Here is a 20,246-nt window from a genome sequence, read left to right on the forward strand (position 1 = left end):
CCAGATCATAAAGACCTTAATTAACACGGCATGGCAACTTAAATCATGCAGCTGTAGGCATCAGAAAGTCTTAAAGTCGCACTTTAAGGGTTTCCGATTTTTTTAAGGGAGATGGGGCGGTGGGGTATATTTTGATTGTAAAACTCAGTTCTGAGAGTTGTGTTGTAATGCTGCATGTTAGGAACAGGATTTGGCCTTTCATCTAAAAAGGCACATGGAATTGAAATTATGCTCACTTTTTCCTTTCCTGGATTTAAACGGATGGCACGGTCTGAGCTGTAGCCTATAGACTATTTTCAGCGTTTAGCATGGAAGACAATCGCATTTACTAAGAGGCATATCGAGGAAAAATGTCAAAGTGTATATTTATGAAACAAATAAAAAAAGCCAAATTGCTTGCCCACATCCTTGCACAGGAAACCAAAAGTTGCGTCGACACAGGTCGGAAGAATCCCCTTTTGAAGGCCAAGCTTTTGACCAGCTGACAGGCTGAATGCAGTCATCATATCCTGGACCCAAAAGCCTCGTAAAATTCTGTCCTGACGACCCGTTTGCGTTTCAACCAGTGCTGGAGCGAGGGGTTCAAGCCTCTTCCAAAAAACCTGCGTCACCTCGCCCGACCGAGGATTTTGATTTGATTGCTTAAGTCGCATTAAGTGCATTTTTAATGAGGACAAATTGCAAGAGCGGCTGCAGCAGGAGGCCTTTCTGCAACGGAGCGTTGAAAAGGAACGGCACCGATGGGGAGCTCATGAAGCTAACGCGACCCGCAGCTGTTTTTTGCATCCAGACTTTCCGAGATTTTCCTTAACTCGCTGGCCAAGGGAGTGTGCCATGACTATTATGCAAATGCCAGGTTGCTGCAGATGTGCGCCAATGGGGCTTTGCTCTCATGCAGACCAAGAATCGGAAATTTTTGATTTCCGACTACGAGTCCTCAAAGGGGTCGTGTGTATAATTTGGTATGTCCTAGTGTTCAGAAAACCTTTCTTAAAAATACATATTGATACAAATAATACGCACAAATAAATAAACTGTCGTATGAATATCCATCCATTATCTGCACCGCTTATCCTCAGGAGGGTCACGGGGGTGCCGGAGCTCATCCCAGCAATCTTCAGGCAGTGGGCAGGGGACCTCCTTAATTGGTTGCCAGCCAGTTGCAGGACTCACTCGCTCATTCACACTTTGACAATCAACCTGACATGTGGGAGGAAACCGAAATGGAAATCCACGCAGGCACGGGGAGAACATGCAAACCCAGCACAGGAAGATTCAATCCCATGACCTCAAAACTGTGCTGAGGACATGCTAACCACTCAACCGCTGTGCCGCCCTATCATATAAACATGCAATACAGTGTCTATTTTTTGGAACATTATTTAAATGCTCTTTATACTGCATGTTATATGGAGTATTTTTGTATTTTATATGTCTTATTTCAGTTTATTTTTTAGCATGAGGATACTGATGGAAACTGAATTTCCCTACGGTGATGAATAAAGTATCTATCTATCTATCTATCTATCTATCTATCTATCTATCTATCTATCTATCTATCTATCTATCTATCTATCTATCTATCTATCTATCTATCTATCTATCTATCTATCTATCTATCTATCTATCTATCTATCTATCTATCTATCTATCTATCTATCTATCTATCTATCTATCTATCTATCTATCTATCTCCCCTTGTTCGATTCCAGCTACCGCAGCCTTCCTCTGTGGAGTTTGCATGTTCTCCCCCCTGCCCTCATGGATGGATACGTCTCTCCTAGAGGGAGCTAACCTAATTGTCTACCATCTTGTTGCTTCAGGTGCCCAACGAAAAGGCCGGGCAAAATATATGAGAAGAAAAATGCTGTGGTGTGGTAGCTTTGCATCTCCGTAGTGTGTATTCTGCCTTGTGCTTTTAGCACTCGTTTTCGGTTGCACGACGTAATTACTACAACATCTAATGGTCAAATCATACACAAAGGGACACCTTTAGAGAAAAAATGTGCAGTCACTTCAAGATTTTATTTTTGTTGTACTATACAATAAAGCCACTTCTGGTAGTCAAATAATGCACATTGTCCCTTTCATTCAAACCGCTTCACTGAAGGTACTGACATTTAAGGACAATAAAGAATGGTTTGTCTTAATTTGTAATGATCCTAAGCTAACTTTGCTATCAATGACAAAGATTGAAATACAATTTTGGGTTTCTGAAATCACATTTTTCAAGTTTGTTCATTTTTTTTATATCTAGAAAGTTTTCTTGGGTGAGTTTGGAAGTTATAAAATGGTTTTAATGAAAACTTGCCAGATGAATTTCAAGAAAATCACATTTAATTCCAATTGAGATGAGTACAACATATTTCTGAGCACGTGCAAAACTTAAAAAACGGTTTAGATTACTGTTGCTTACAATACTTATTTACTGTTAGAACACGATTTAACGAACACATTTTTTTAAAATTCAGACTCAAGTAACCTAAAGGTTTACCTTTAAAAGACCACAATGTACAGACGGTTGTTCGTAAGTTGAATTTGTTCGTAAGTTGCTTCGGTGCTATATTTTGGATGTTTCGGCTTACGTATACACGTATGTTTAAGTATGTTTGAGGTTTGTATCAGTAACCTGTATTGTTTTCTCCTAAAAAAAAACAACATTTCATAAAATAATAAGATAAATAAAGTGACGTTTAACTTACTTTTGGAAGATGGGTCTCAAGAGGTCCTCCTCCGTGGTAGAGAGTAGATGAAAAAAGGCGATCCACTCAATTTTCAACCGCATCAAGCTTTCTTATTCCACTTTCATTTCAAAATAAATGCCTTGCCTCTTCTTTACAGTTTACACCAACAATATTGAATAGATGTGCAAGATATTAAACAACTAGACAATTCCCACGGCAATTGTAAGAGTTGTGATTGATCTGGAAGATGATCCCGGTATGTATATATAACCCCAGTTGTTAGCATTATGAGTTAGCATAAAGTTTTTAATTCAGAGAGATGTTTCTGTCATTTTTTACTTGGTTTTGTGGGGGGACTCCGCCCCCCCCACACCCTCCCGGTACTGGCAAGTTCATTTCGGATGGGCCCATAATCAAGGATATGCCTTGTGGAGGTCCAAAATTCACATTCATGGTAAAAACACAGTAATAACACTGTTATTACACTTTAAAAACTTTTAAAATATACATGTTCAAATAGAATGGGCCCTTCCGGAATCCATTGAGCCCATTCATTTTGCTAATTCATTAGCATGTGGCCACTAGCATAATTTTTTAGCATGAAGCAGTTAGCATTTAGCCATTAGCATCACTTTTTAGCATGTAACCATTAGCATAACTCATCAACATGAGGCCATTAGCATAAATTGTAAATATGAATTTGTCAAAATATAGCCATTACCAAAATTTTTTTGCATGAAAACGTTAGCAATTAGCCCTTAGCATCACTTTTTCGCATGCAACTGTTAGCATAACCCATTAACATGAATCCATTAGTATACTATGTAAATATGAAGTCGTTAAAATATAGCCATTACCAAAATTTTTTACTATGAAGAAGTTAGCATTGCCGACAGTGTTTACAGCTAGCTTGCGCTAATACTTGGGCTGGCTATGCCAGCCCAACACTTTGATATTGGCGCACATAGCTGTTAGCATCCTATCGCTAGCATCCACTCTTTGGAATTCACCATTTACCCATGTTAAAAGTAATGTGGGGTTGGGCCCCCTCAAGCCACCCTGGACAGTCCCTGGTTCCTATGACTACCCTTGGGAAAAGCCTTGTTTACCATGGCTCCCCATTATATTGAATGGGCCCATGTATTCCGGATGGGACACTCTCAAAATACATTAGAGTGGATGGGGACTTTTTTTCGTCGTATCGCTGTCAAAAGACAACCCACAAGAATCCCGGTTGGGCCGGAATTTTTGGTACATGAATCGTTGGGTTACTCCAAAAGCTCTGGGAGGAAATACCCGTTAAACTTCGGCGGAAGAAGATAGATATAATAATAATAAAAAAATCTTCGCAGGCACAACTACATTGCCCTGTGCTTACAGCACTTGGCAATGTAGTTGTGCCTTGCTGAAGCAATCACAACTAATAATAATAATAATATCTCGGGGGATTGTATTAGTTGTGCCTGCTTCGCCAGCGAACTGGAGATACAGTATAGAATGTTTACACACGAACTAGCAAGAGGAAGCAGATTTTTTTTCTTCCGGGTGAATGCTTGGTGACTTCTCACAGCGCCACACGCCGGTAGCAGCGGAAAGAAGCACTACAGTACTGTTCTGTACTTTGCAAAAGGTGCACACAATACAAAATCTAACTTACAGCAATGTCAAAGTACTTTTCCATATGCCGAAAAAAATGTTCATATCTACTGTTTTTCGTAACTCGAATTGTCGTAAGTGGGGGTGCGTCTGTATTAATATTGTGTTTTAATGACATTATTTTCATGCTATATTTTTTTTTTTACCTTGTAATGTTTCATAATAATGAGATGGTTACGGAAAATAAGCGACACTATTATTTGTGTTTTTTCAATCGGGATGCCAATGACATAATACAGGTAGGGATTAGCAGCAAAGCTGGACGTTCCTGCGGGACTTCTCATATAACGTTAAAAAAAAAAACGTGCTAGATATCGGAAGAATTTTCCAGTGCACATGTCGGCGCCGTGTCACAGGGGATTAAGCGCGAGTGGGTCAACGTGTCGGTATGCTTGAGCAAACGAGAGTTGGTAATCTAGCTCAGTTAGGTGCAACAAAGGTCAAAGGGGCTAATTTTGGCCGCGACAAGGCAGCGTCTGTCACAACGCTAATCCCGCTTTGTTGCTCGAGTGGCACAAGAGGGCGTGAAGAAGCCACTCATGTCGATATGCTAAAAATATTTTTTTTTGCGCCGCCTGGTTCAAGTGAAAAAAATGAGAGCCTTTGTGTCAATCGTTCAGTAAACGAACATGCGGGAAGTACGGAGATATATCACAGATACAACACCAGAAAAGTTTGGCTTCAAGATAATAGAAATCAAGCAGATTTTACAATCACAACCCAGCAATGTTTTTTTTTCAGGAATGGGCAGTGACTTGGTCACACGTGACAAGCAAAAGTTCTGAATCCTAGTACAGACCTTCCCTAATTACGAACATTCCAGTAACAAATAACAGTACGTCCGAAGATTTTTTTCTGGACTTGGAAAAATATCTGTACATTGCTGTAAGTTAGATTGTGTATTGTGCAACTTTTTCCTAGTACAGGACATAACTGTAGTGCTTCTTTTCGCGGCTACCGGTGTGCGGTGCTGTGAGAGCTCACCCAGCTTCCAATCCAAAGAAGAAATCCGGCTCCCTCTTCCTGTCACTGTCACAGTTCCAGTTTGTGTTTAAACATATTGTACTGTTTTTCCAAAACATTTTTATTGTTTAATATCTCAAGCATCCATTCGATATCGTTGGTGTAAAGTGTAAAGAAAAGGCAAGCCGTAACATTTGAAATGAAAGTGGAATAAGAATGCTTGATGCGGTTGAGGAAATGGTTGGAACGCTTATTTCGGCCACTTTCTACTCTGAAGGAGGAAGTAGTCTAACTCTTGAAGCCCATCTTCCAAAAGTAAGTTAAACTTCACTTTATTCATCTTTATAGAGCATATGTATTTATTAATTGTTTATTAATAAAAAAACTAATTTTCTTCTGCAAAATAATCTCTTATCTTCTGCGTTGAACATTTACTTCGTCCTCTGCCTTTGAAAAAAGTATAATTTACATTATCTGCAGTGCCTGGAAAATAGCTTCCAAACTCGCGAGCATCAAGTGTGTTCTTTTATTGTGTGAAACAATAATTCAGAGTCTATTCCAAATGCGAATGACTCCCGCAGTCGCCCGTCCAGAATAAAATCAGTGAGAGGTTTACCTTGTCTGCATCCGTGGCTGTTAGCTGCATTATCCTGAAGCCGTCCCCCACGTTCTCCTCAATGCTGACGTCCAGGATGTCGTTGGCGAAAACAGGCGGGTTGTCGTTGACGTCCTGCAGCGTGATCTCCACCTGCGGGTGGGAAAAAAGACCACCAAGGTTTCAGTTGGAGCCTGGCCAAAACGGATCTGGATGAGATGTGCAAAAACACGTAGCATGCGGTTTCATGTTTTTGTGGTTACAGAAAATAGTCGTAGTTTTAGTCTGTTTGCTAAGTTTGCAATATTTCCCCAAGTCACAGAATATCGACCGCCGATACCACATGAATGGCTTCACCTTCTATACCCCCTAAGTGATATTAAAGCAAGAATTATTCCTGAGACTATAACCCAGCCGACTTGTCTCAAAGTGGTGCTTAGGGAACCACAACGCGGGTTCCAGCTGGACCTCACGCACCCCGCAGGGCTGCATTGAAAACATGTATTACACAATTACCTAAGTAAAGAACTGCTTGACTTGAGTGTCCAAAAAAGGAAAATAAACACATTACGGGCAACCACAGGCCAGAGTAACCCTAGGCCATGTTCGAAGACTCGTCACGCTTATTGTCATTTAATGCACTTTGTGCTCATTGTTTAAAGAAATGATGCAATTTCTTGTAACGTACACCTCATTTCACGCGACGACACGCAAAGTACACCATCAATGCATTCAAGACTGAAAATAATGCGATGCCCCTTACGCACTTTTCATACCTACAATCAATTCTAGCGCTGGTTATAGCATTCACTAAATCAGGGGTCTTTCTGTTATCAAGCTAGATTTGTTGGTAATCTAGCTTGGTTAGGTGCAAGAAAGCTCAAAAAAAATTATTATTTTCTTGAGAGCCTATTTTTGCTACCAATGAGCACAAAGGGATACCCGTTTGATGCTAATTTGTAAATTCACAACTTATCCTATAATTACTATGTTATTACTATGTTATTACTCCTTGTTATTGGAAGTAGGGTTGATAGGACTCAGTCAACCCCAACACTGGTGAACTATTATTAAAACTGGTCCACAGGCAACATAGCAGTGCTTAAAAGGAGATACCTTTTGCTGCAGGCACAACGTTGACAACCCAAGCTCTACATTATTTATGGTTAAGTATCAACCTACTGTTGATAGCACCATATCATACAAGCAACTGAAATTGTAAGTTATTTACATACATGTTTTTGTCTTTTGGAAATGATAGTTTTGTTTTTGCTACAACATTGCTGTTTCTTTACACCTGCCTATACAAAACTTTTTATAGAAAGTAGATTTAGTCACACACTACTGATGGGATACTTTCGATGATAATTTGCTGTACACAACCAAGCATAGCTTTCACATTTCTTGCCATTTCAAATCATTGATCCATGTCCTATGACAGTAGATTGCTAACTAGCGCTAAGTTCACCTGTGAGTGCTGTTTCCATACACATTCATCATATTGAATGATGAATACCACAATGATAAATATAAACTTGACTAAATTCACTGTCACTCAATGTCATTGCCTGAATGTTGACTTAATACAAAAGGTAAATAGAATTTCCTTCGTCTATAATGAAACCATTTTCTTGTGTGCTTCGACTACTCACTGTGCTGCTTTAACACTGCCTAATTCGAGACAAAAAACGGCTTATTGTATTGTGCAATTTCTTAATTCGAAAAGTATTTCATCCTAAGGACAGCATAATGTTCTGCAAGGATGAGTTTGGAAGGACAAATTGTTACTCGAGCTGAGCAAACGCCTTCTAACCCTGAGAGAAAACACGAGTGAAAGGATTTGCGGTTTCAGATGTTCCTTGTCTACGGACGTTTTACATTTCCACAACTCCAACTACGATTCCCGCCGCGTCCACCAACCCTGATACAGATTTCAAAGTCCTTAAACAGTCTTTTGAAACGTAACTGACAGTTTAATTGCCTCGAAGAATATGAGGGATAATGATAATTGCGGCGGGGGGGTTCTTTCATTACGCATCCCGAAAAACATGTACATGTGCGAGCGAGAATACGAATGGGAAAAGGTTGGAATAAAGAGGTTGTCAAATGTCAACAATGAATATTGTTTTTTCTGCACTGTTTCCTGCTGCATGCCCCGAACACACAATGAGTCTCAAGGACGTGCTGCCAGGAATTATTCCATGTCCAAAGGCACACAGACACCATAACAATAGAAGAACCTGTTGTGCAGGGTTTTCCCAACAAGCATTTAGGGAATGAGAGTGAAGATTATACTGAAGTATAAACTCTATTGGACCAGCAAATTCACTTTGAAGTTTTGGATTTTCTGTCCCACTTTTCGCTAAACTTGAGAATCGAACTGTTCTGTTAGAGTCATTGGCATGCAGTGAATTTTACACTGTAGTCTGAATTAGTGATGTGTGGTTCACGAGCGCACCAACTCTATGACGCCAAATCCAAATATGAGTGGCTGAACCCACAGCTTTCTTGAGGACTGATGGCACAGAGGGCTTTCAGGATTGTTTGTGTTGACCTCCTGGTAGCAACAAATAATGGCTTAAATGTGTTCAGGGAGAAACAATGAAAGAAGGCAGTCAAACAGTTTGAAATTATTTAATAAGTATCAATGATTCTGTTATTTTTTAAGGCAGCAGAGAAGGGCTTGCAGTCTCTTACGGCCCACCGCTGGTTAGAGTGCGTTTTCAAATACACTACAATTTAGTAGTGGCCAGTCTACCATATACCCTGCCCACATACGGCTAAAGCTATAGTCCAAGTATTAGCATCCTGATAATTTCAGAGGACTGAGAGGCTTCTTGGCTCTCAAGTCGGCCGCAATGACGGCAACTCAAGACTTGACATGAGCCCAGAGAACGGAGTTAAGTCAACAAAGAATGAATATTTATTAAACACCCCGTGTGTGTGCCCCCTTGATGTGTAAATAATGCATGGCCCACTTGTGAGGACTAACCTAATTAAGTTAGAAGCGCGCTTTAGGGAAATAATTACGCCTTAATATTTTTTTTCTGCGGTTTGCGTTGCCCATGCGGTGGCCCGTAGGGAAGTAAAGAATATTTCAAAGTGCTTCACGGGGAGCATTTGTTGATTCTGAGGGAAAAGAAGGTCAAGAGGTAAAAATGATATTGTGGCATGTGGTGCGATATAGCGCTTGACAGGTAAAAGCCATTCGTTTACACGCTAAATGATTATGTTTCACGCAAGCCCTGTTTCAAATTGCATGGCGCCTCAACACTTGTATTATTGATAAGTTAGTATGAATGATTCACGGGAGAAGTAGACTCCACACATTCTTCACTATGTGTTATTATGCATTTCCATAATGTAGTGTAGGCATTTGGCATGTGTAACAATAATGATTTGAATATTGTTATAAGGAGTTTTTTTTTTACATTTAGATGTATTTCTTCCTGTAGTAATAATAGTAATAGAATTTCAGTCAGTAAAAATAACTTTACCTTGTGGACAGGCAACTCATAAGCAGTGCCGGGGCTACCGCGTTACAAAAGAAAGTGTTAATGGAACGCAATTACTTTGCTCGGTAACGAGTACTGTAATCAATACTGTAAATCAATAAAATTTTATAATTCTACTGCCGTTATTAGTTGGTGTGTTAGTGCATTACTGCGCTTCTTATAAATTCAAATAAGTGAGAACAGTGCGTTCTTATTGTTGAGTAGTATTACTTTACTTACGTTGTTAAATATATCCATCAATCCAGTCAGAGCAATTTGAACCAGGGTGTTAATATTTTTCTACAAACTACAACTGAATACAGTTATGGTGGCGCTGTCTCAAGCACAGAGTAGGCTACATTTCAACTTGTGTAGATAATGTATGAACTTGTGTCCAAAAAGATTTGACAACTATACAATTTAAAAAAACGGAGTCAACTTATATACCACCTACATGAAAAAGGTCATGGACAGTACCTTAAAGTGGGGGAGATTTTCGAGTAATTTGAAGCCCAGAAACAAAGTGGATATGGAGTGTCTCGGCTAAGGGTTTATTTGAAAGCTTTCAAGATTGAAAAAGCCAATTAATATGAAAGCTACACTGCTTCCAAAGGTAGGTGTACATCATTTCTTATATTTTTTATTATTATTGATTTTTTTTGTGACTATTTGAACGCGGTTTAAGGGCGTTGGCTTCTATGCGAGTATATACGGTACTTTGTATCTAGATAGTTACTTGGAGAATAATGCGCTACTTTTTTGTGTTAGTAATCCGGGGGGTAACTGAAGTACTTTTCCAATGAAGTAAGTAGTAACTTTAACAAATAACTTATTTTTCCAGTAGCATGTCTAACACTGCTCATAAGTGATATTTCTAGTATTAATAGTTTTCAAATTTGGGCCGATACAAATATTCACAATTTAATAAATTACCTTTGCTGTCTATTTAAAAGCGTTTTTAAAAATTAAAAGTACTTCCAAGACTGTAATGTTTCTTTCTTTAACAAAAAAAGTATCCTTGAAAGACTGAAGGTCAAAAAAAATATTATCATATCAAGAATATTGACCTCGTCTCCCTCAATAAATGAAAGTGTTGGTTGCAGTCGTGCACTGACTCACCAACGCTGACATTCGACATTCCGCCAAGCTTAAAACGACAGAACACAAAATCAACCGAAGTGAATGTTCCATCTTGCCACTGCCACGCAAGAGGAACATTTTGAGAAACTTGGCTTCAGCTAGAGACAAAAGAAAAAAAAACACAGTCACTGAGTAATTTTCCGACTGAAAGCTGCAAAACGGTAAAGTCTTCAATGTGATTTTAGTTTTGAATGCGGCTTGTGAATGACAATCCAATCTGTGATATGTATTTTTTTAGAAATATCCACCTGCTAAATGCTGCAGCTTTTTGATAACTCCAGCTTATGATTCCAGTGCAGCTTTTCTCTTACGACGCTGTGGCCATTCGCTAAAAGGAAACCTTACTGATATTTGCAAAGATGATTTGGCAATGGGGCAGCACAGCGGCGCAGTGGTTAGCGCGGCACAGTTCTGAGGTCATGGGTTCAAATCCAGCTACTCCTGTGCGAAGTTTGCATGTTCTCCCCGTGCTTGCGTGAGTTTCCTAAGGGCACTCTGGTTTCCTCCCACATTCCAAAAACATGCATGTCAGGTTAATTGGACAATCAAAATTGTCCCTAGGTGTGAATGAGCGAGTGAATTGTCTGTCCCTGTGTGCCCTGCGACTGGCTGGCAACCAGTTCAGGGTGTCCCCTGACCACTGCCCGAAGATGGCTGGGATGGGCTCCAGCACCCCCGCGACCATACTGAGGATAAGCGGTGCAGATAATGGATGGATTTGGCAATGATTCAAAGTCTTGTAAGAACATGTTGACAAAGTCAAGCTCAAGAGATTTGCTGGCAGTTACCATTCCACTTAGCCTTTCAATGTTGAAGGGCGAACTTAGTAAATATTTATTTGAATCAGAGGACTTCATTCTTCAAAACACAGATTGAACTCCGAACATCACACTTCATCATCAAGCAGGAAGTGTCGATTGTACACCTCTAAATCGTCTTGCCTCTTGAAATCCTACACATCCTGCTCTCGTATTTCTTCACCCCCAGCTTCCGACTGTGAAAGACTCCCAATACATCAAAATGTTGACGTCATGTCCCTAAATGCATTGCTTTCGTTATCTTGGAACGGCACAGAACTTGGACGTCTTGGACTTTGACAAGATTAGCCCTTCAAACGATGAGAACAAATTATACCAATAATTCAGGATATCAGTGTTTGCCATGATCATTCGTCATATTTTCATGCTTTCACACAGCACTTCTTTAGACCTAACGCAGATGTGCGTCAGTTGACAGAGACATTTGTTGTGCAGCAGGCAACCCAAAAGGAAATTCCTAACGAAAAAGTATTGGCATTAATATTTTCTTAAATTACGCAAACCAATGGTATAGGCGGCACACAAAACTTAACTTGGTTGTCACGGTTGCCATGGCGCCCAATTGGCAACGTCCGTGTGGCGCCAGCTGTGGCTTGTTAACAGATTGGCCTCCCTTCTACTTAAGCTCAGTGCTCTCACTCAACCTTTGTCAGTCAGTCAGCGAACCTCTGCACCCGCAAGACGTGCGTTTTGACTCTGTGCTTGTGTTTCCTGTCTGGTATTGTTCCCGTCTATTTTGTCCAGTTTAATATTGATCTCCAGTTTCGTTCCCGTGTAGTTTGTCCTGTTTAATTTCGATCTTGAGTGTGTGGTATGGTGTCCGTCTATCTCGTCCTACTTGTTATCGGACTCCAGTCTCCAGTGCCTAATATCAATCCTGTCTGTTCCGTACTGTCCGGTATTGACCCCATCTGTCCGATATCTGCACGTGCAATTGGTATCGATCTCGTCGGCCCCTGGCTTCCTGTTATTCCACGCCAGACTGCTGCCTTACGTCTTCCGCCCAACAATCCCCGAATCACTGGCGTTTGGGTAACGTACATGACTGCCCCATTTCCATGAAAATAAAGCTTTTGTGAGAAACATCACGCATCTGGGTCATCCTTCTGTTCCAGTTCATGACATTGGTTGCATAATTTTACGCATTTATGCATGAATAAAATGTTTGCATAGAAGCTATTAAAAAGTCAGTTTTATTTTCCCTTTAAATAAACAAACAAAAATAAACCGCCACAACCAAGGCTTGTAATCAAACTGCAAATTCCTTGGAAGCAGTACCAAGTTATTTTTCTGCTCCAACACAGATTAAAACAAGTCAATGCGTTCATCTATATAAAGGATCCAAGAGGACATATCAAAAAGGCTTCTCATATTCCTGTTACGTCTCGTCCTCACCACTGACTGCATACCATCAACCGTTTAAGAACCGCACCCAGACATCATCAATAGAGACTCTTATAATTGATTCCCACAACTTCTCTACCAATATATCAAACCCACCAAGAATTAACGAAAGAATCTAAGTTGGAACTGATCCTTCCTAAAAAGTCCCTACTGTCTCATACAATATGTCACACACTTTACTTTGAAAATAAACGACCGTCTGTCTCTAAAAAAATCCAGTCTGTCTATGTTCTTAAATCTAAATGCCGTATGGCAAACAGGCGGCACAGTGCCCTGCTGTATTATAGGAATTCATGTGGCAGAAGCCTGCTTTTAATATATTTGATATTATTCATTTGGGTTTGTCATTGGAACAAAAAAGGGCAAATACTCTGGTAAAAATGCCTGCTTGATGAATCGTCCAAAACAGGTCTAAGGGATCTCTTTTGGGGGCGGCAGTAGCTCAGGAGGTAGAGCGCTCGTCTTGGGATCAAGGGATCCCAGTTCGAATCCCGGCTTGTCCGTGTTACATGTTGAAGTGTCCTTGGGTAAAACACTGAACCCCTAATACCCCCACTAAGCAGGTTAGCGTCTTACATGGCTGCAATACAAGGCCGCTATTAGGATATGTGAAGCACACTGTAAAGCGCTTTGGGAAGTCATTGACTTGAAAAGCGCTATATAAATGCAGATCATTTCATCATTTCTTTTGTAAAAGGTCTGCGGTTGTGTCTAACAAAACCTGGCAGTGTCATTCATCTTCTGACCGCAGTCATCAGGGTCTAGAGCTTAAGTGCGCAAGCTCCGCCGAGAGGGCTGCAATTTGAGTATGCCGGAGATGGGAGTGCGCACGTCACCAGAAGCTGGACATGGGCCAAACCTCAACTCTTGAAAAGTCAGGATAAGCAATCACGTTCGGCCCCTAAATCCCCCCTAACTTCCTTGGCAGAAAAAAAAAAAAATAACAGCACAGTGACAAACAAAATCTGAGAGTCTGCACTGTATCACAAAGCACCTTGGCTTTATGTAACCAACGCAAAAGGAGGAAGCGGGCCGGGGTTGTCTGAGAGAGTTCAGACAATGGCAAGCAAATGGTTCTTGTAAAGGGGATCATGGTACTCTCTGTGGGCCGATTCTCCATTTGTTGAAAGTATTGTTTAGCTGCGTCCGGACCCCTCCCAGGCCTTCTGAAAAGCGGTACCAAGTAAAGCCCTTTCAGACAATCCATTTTATAACAAATCACACACTAGATTAGGGAGGCCACTACGGTGATTTAGCATGATTGTGCATTAAATGACAAACAATCATTTAAAATGAACAGTTCTAATGATCCAATAATCATGTTGATACATTTTTCTATGACAAAGCCTCAGAATTTCATCTTCTCAAACACCACTCTTCATCAAAATAAACCTATTGTCCTCCATAGTAGATCATCCTGTAAAAAAAAGCTGTTTTGGAGGTTTTATTTTAAGTGATTAAAAATAGCAGCAAAATAACAATACTTTTTTTCTTGGTTTTCAAACCTCATATCCACCAAATCTGTACATTAATTGTATTTGTATTTGTTCAAACTCCACACAGGAAGGTTGGTAGCTGAATTTGAACCCATGACCTCGGAACTGTGCTAACCACTGTCCCGCCGTGCGGCCCATTTTCATTATCCATGAATTCAAAAATCTCAAAATAATATGAGGGGTAATCATAAAAATAAACTAAAATAATGTTTGTTGAAGCCCTTGGTGGATTACATGCAGAAAGAAACTTGACTATCATTGATCCTTAACATGTGAGTTGTGGTCTTGATCTTGATCCCAAACCTTATTTTGTGAATCCATTTGTAAATTACAACAGTTAAGGTGCAAAGGTGCTTAGCTATTTTCCCTAAGTGCAACATTATGGTGAAACATTTTAATAAAGGGTATAGTGCAAATTCAGGCCATGGAGATGTGATGCTACAGGAAACCTCTTGGCATCAGTTATATATATTATGTGACAAATGAAACACACCAGCGAGAGGGCACATTGGACCCTACAAAGAACTGTGGTCAACTGTGCGTAGACGAAAATCTACAGTGGTATGGTAACGTCCCATAATCATCAGGACTGGCCTAGATCATTCTACAGGGCACAGTCCCAGCGGGGAGAATGAGAGGAAGACAGAATAAGAACTGGGCCAACACAATCAAGGAATGGACAGGTGCCAACTTTGCCACAAACGAAACTCGGGCCAGGGACCACGAGCAGTGGTGAGAGCTGTCCAGAGTTGTGTCTTCTCTGTTGCCTCGGCTACCCAGTCGGTAAAGGGAACAGTGAACCATAAATTAAGTACAAATAGGCAAAACTGAACAGAAAATTGGTCATTATGAGTTAAAATTACAAACATTTTTACTACTTGAAGCTGACATAACTATTGGAACTCTAAAACTGTACCTGAAGAAGTCTCCTGATATTTTTCAATTGATATCCTTGCAATGAATAGTCAAATTAATCTACAGAACAACATGTCCCCCTTTGCTTCTAAATTTTAGCTTCCTTTGTAGGTGAGGTGCAATGTGTTATTAACCTAAAGTCGAAGTAATGTTAATGGAAGCAGAAGACTCTTTTCAACATTTGAAACTCGAGCACCTTTCAAGAAAAGATCTGAAATCATCAAACTATTTCGCATTCCGTGACAATGCACAGCTAGGGCAGAGATATTTTTTTCTTCTTTCTATGAGATGAAAGGCAAAAACAACAATACATAATTTTCCAATTTGCTTTTGAACATGCCTTATAGATGTGAAGGCCACACTTTCTTCTTTGTTGAGTGAAATGAGCCATCTTTTCGGGGCATGATGGCTGCTTCTTTTAAGAAATTATTTAGAGTTATAGCCCGCAAAACAAGGACCAAATTAAACAAAAATATTGTGGAACCCTTTACAATCCCATAAGAATATGCTTACAGACTTGTAAACAATATGTTTATTTTCTCCTTTGGGACTGAATGGGTTATACTAATAAACTGAATTATTAATTGTGTCACGGCAAAAACTGACATGAAGGTTTTCTAGATGAATAGAGTTAGAAAAACATAATGATTGCTCCCAAAAAGTTTACTCAACTAAGCTAAGGGCAATAAAAAAGTCAGGATTAGGGCTTAGTCTGACGGAAGAGACAGTTTGCAATGCAATGATGTGTTCTTTCTGAAAAATTAAAATGGTATGTATATTCCAGAATTGTTACAAGCACGCAATGGGAAAAGGAAAAGCTACCGTATTTTCTGCACTATGTAACTGCACATAGCCATAATTGTGGGAGTACTCCAGTTATATCCTATTCAGTCTTTTAGATTTACATATGCATACTTTAATCAGGGTAAGCATTAAGTGGTAATTAATGCACCTTATAATTACCCACATTTCCGAATATGCTTATTTACATATTAACTCCTTTATTTTCTCACTTGTCGCCACCATATATCCATTTATCCAGTAGTTATACAGTATTTACATTGTTCTAAATGGTGTTTTGGTTAATGTTGGAAGGGGAATATTGAGTCATACTAAACCAACTGCAGGGGGCCGGCTAGACAAAGAAAGTCCAAAATAATTCAAAAGAAAAGACAAGGAAATGTTGAATTTAAAGAAATGAATGATGCAAAACCCTGTCAAATGTGAGCTTTTGCCCGTCTTTGTTATCAAATCAATGAAAAGCGGTGAACCAATCATTCATTGCTCATTCATACGTGTGCAACAAATAAGCCAAACGTCAACCCCTCCTACTTTAACTTCACGCATCCTTTTGTACGCACTTCCTTCAGTGCTACAAGGACGCCTTAAAGGCTTTGCATTTTCAGAGGTGGCTATTATCATGAAGATGGTCCTATTTGGAAGGACCATCCATCTTAATTAACAGCCCATTTGTATGGCCTTCAAGGCCGCATGGGAAGAAGCATCGTGTCTAAAGACACAATTTCGTACCTCTGGGACTTCATTAGCGGATTAAAAAAAAAAAAAAATGGGCTCCCCATGTTGCCTACACATTTCATTATCTTACACTGTTTTTTCTTAGTTTGCAGTTTAAGGCTGTAAAACTGGGTGAGGTCTTACTTGCTCAACATTCTTTTGAGGTTCCACATAATTCGGGGCAGATTCTTGGAGATTTACAACTTGGCCATGGCAGCGGCAACCGAAATGAGTCGATTACGATTCCTGACGGAGACGTCGACTGTAAGGCTCATGATCATCTCTTCAGAATTAAACGGGAAAGGTTAAGTCATTGTCCACTAAACTGGAAAATGTTTTATTCATAGTTACACTTGGATACCCCAACACCTTGAGATAGAAGATAAAACCTAAAAGTAGAAATAGATGTATTATTTAACTTTTTTTTTGTTGTTTTTAAGGCTGAAAAATTAAAATTAAACATCACTTTAAGTTGTATGTATAAAACAATTTGCAAAATGGGTATATACCTTATCTTCCACACTATAAGCTGGGAAATATATCCACTACATTTTTAACATATAAGGAGCATGGTATTAAAACTGCAGTAAGATCTACCATGTGCGACATTGCGCATGTTATACACTTTGAGTATATATTCGTGCAATGATTGATGAGTTGAAAAATGTTGCTGACCAAAATCACAAAATATTCTATGCAACAGGAACCAAGCATACGTCATGGCAGTGAGAGCGCCGACACCTAACCACTAGATCACTAGTGATGCAGAAAAGAACGAAAAGGCATTAGATTCTATCTCATTACACTATTTTACTCATGATACCATGGGCAAATGATAGCAAATAAAGAAAATAGAAAGTTGTCCTGAAAGATATCAATAAAGGCAAGAAACAACTCGTTGGTGTATCTGATGGTGAATCGGACATCAAATGAATACATTGTAAATGTTATGTTTATATTGTGGTCACTGTTTAAGTTGTTAATAAACTAGTTTAATAATGGCCGCAGGTATTCCACAATAATTGTAAATTACAATGCTTGGTTTGAGCTGTGAAAAAGTAAAACTAAATTTCACACTGATTTTTAATCAAAAATTGGGGCTGTATGTTATACAAGAGTGTACTTTATATACAAATAACTACGGTAATTGCACCTCAACTCATTATGGATTGGTGATTTATGAACCATCAGGCTCTGCCTAGAATTCATACACAGTTTATAGCAATGCTAATAATGACTTGTTGCTGTTTATCAAGTCCTTAAACAAAGTTCGATTCATTTTTAACCCATGTATATACAACTCATTAAAGCTAGAAACAAGTGGCGTCTAGATACCATCGGTTCTATAAGTGTATAAAATAAAGCTCCGTTTGGTGAGGGGGAAAAAAAAATAAAACTAGGCAGCATTGCTTTTGCACAGTGAAATCCGCTGTTTGAGCTTCAATCTGGCTGGGAAAACACCAGTCCGACACCTCCTCCTCAATAAATAACACTGAGGCACCCCAGTGAAAAGCACTTAAGCTCCCAGTCCAAGCGCATACGGCTGAAATAAAGCACCTGTGGACGGCCCTGGTCTGCTTGCGGTGGTACAACGCGAAAGAAAATCAAAACACGTACACAGTAAAATCAACAAGTTCATAAAAGTTTGTATTTTATCCCCGCGCCTTGCAGAGTTCGTGATAAAAGACAGTTGAGAAGAATAATTGCCAGTGGTCCTCGGAAGGTCACAGCAGGAATGATTACTTCCTCAATGCGATGAATTTCCTGTTCAAACAGGAAGTGGGAGCAGGAACGAGACACAATGAGACTTCGCTCGGACGCGCAAGATGACAGCCATGTCATATGAGTGCTTACAGCAAAAGTCTTTTAAATTTTGCAAAAACAGTATTGTTGCTGATACTATACGTCTTTACCTAAAACATTTATACCAGTCTAATAGTACCTCGGTGTTTATTAACTAGAGGTTGGCGGATTGTTCCAAATATGAATATTATTTACACAGAGATATTACTTGGATCGGATTGATACCATACCATGGAATAGGTATCAATACTTTGCTAATCCACTTCTTTCTTGGACCAGACAGCCAAAGGTTAGAAATAAGAAACAATTGAAACTTTAGTAGCACTACTGACTTTATTTTCCAATTGTCTTTTTGATATTGATGTTTAGTATATATATATGTATATATATATATATATATATATATATATATATATATATATATATATATATATATATATATATATATATAATATATATATCCATTACATTGCTGTTTTTTCTTTAGTTTTTTTATGGGGCGGCGTTAATACACGAGTGCATTATTGTGCTGTGTTCTTAGAAATCATAAACAAATGCATACATATCAAACTGATACTTACTGTCACTACTCTGGTTAGTTCCCCGTAGAATACTATTTCCCGTTGCATACAATGTTTAGTAAATTAGGTCAGCGATGGTTAAAGGTTTGCATACCAATATTTACTTTATGCATTTCCAATTTTATCCGCCGTAATCTGTAGTATATAAATGGCATCGGGTTGTAAGGCGCACTTTTAAATAGCTGGCCAGGTTTTTAGAGGTGCCTTATAGTCCGTAAAATACAGTAAATCTTAAAATAATGATAATGATAATAATCTGAGTGTGCTATATTGCAAAATATTGTCCAGAAATATTTCTTAAGTGTTTAATTTGTTCTCAGGCATGAGTAAAGATAAGAAATCAGCAAGCCTTCCATTCAGCAACCCCCTACGATTTATTTTGTCCTTAATTTCCCTCTCCTGATCCATAACAAATATGGAGCAGGAGGTAAACACGTGCAGGTGTGTTAGATGGATATTCTGCCTTCGGATGTCCCACAATAGAGACCTTTTGACCCCCCTGAACACCTGAAGGGAGTGAAGCTTCAGTTGAAGTCAGTATAGATGAGCGCAGAGGTAGACGTAAAGACGGAAGGGGGGGATAATGTAAAACCGAGGGCTGCTACCTCTCTTTGACAGTAGTCTCTGTGGCGCCTTCAAGGGTTTACAATGAATATTCTTTGAACCGACTTACTGGTGTTGGACTGTGTAGGAGCATGAGTTTTTGTTTTCATAAACACACTGCTTGTTTGGAAAAATAATAATTCACAATTATTTTGACCTATACATATAAAATTCATCTGAGTATAACACACCTCAATCTTTTTAGTAAAAATCTCGCTTCACTTTTTTCTCAGATGAAACTAATCAATTAAGTAATTAACATCATTTATTGACAATGTAAACTATGAACACAATACCAACATAAAATATGATGATGTATTTATTCAATGTTCTTCAAAGTCAGATTCATCATTAAAAACACCAAAGAGTGGTTTCTTTCGTCATGCTTTTTTGCATTTATTTATATCTTTAAGGAGACTTTCCCATTTTCTAACATTTGTCGTTTATAACGCAAATGAAGATAGTGTGATAATGTGCTGTCATTGATTGCCTTTCCATATGTAATCCATTCCACTGGTGGTCTAGTTGTTTGGATTTGGTGCGCTCACTCTTGTAACATGCGTTTGATCCGTTGCATCC

The 20,246-nt window shown here is 39.2% G+C and overlaps 1 protein-coding gene across 1 annotated transcript in view; it reads right to left on the bottom strand.

The window, feature by feature from the left end:
* The window catches only part of fat4 (FAT atypical cadherin 4), a 142,436-nt gene that overhangs the window by 61,672 nt on the left and 60,518 nt on the right, over nt 1–20,246 (bottom strand). The window contains exon 2 of the mRNA XM_088344351.1: nt 5,920–6,051. Within this exon, the coding sequence (XP_088200477.1) occupies nt 5,920–6,051 (132 nt within the window). The remainder of the gene's footprint in view (nt 1–5,919; nt 6,052–20,246) is intronic.

This window comes from Urocampus carinirostris, chromosome 9 (assembly GCF_059441175.1).
Source record: "Urocampus carinirostris isolate Australia breed hairy pipefish chromosome 9, RoL_Ucar_1.0, whole genome shotgun sequence".
In the NCBI taxonomy this organism is placed as follows: Eukaryota; Metazoa; Chordata; class Actinopteri; order Syngnathiformes; family Syngnathidae; genus Urocampus; species Urocampus carinirostris.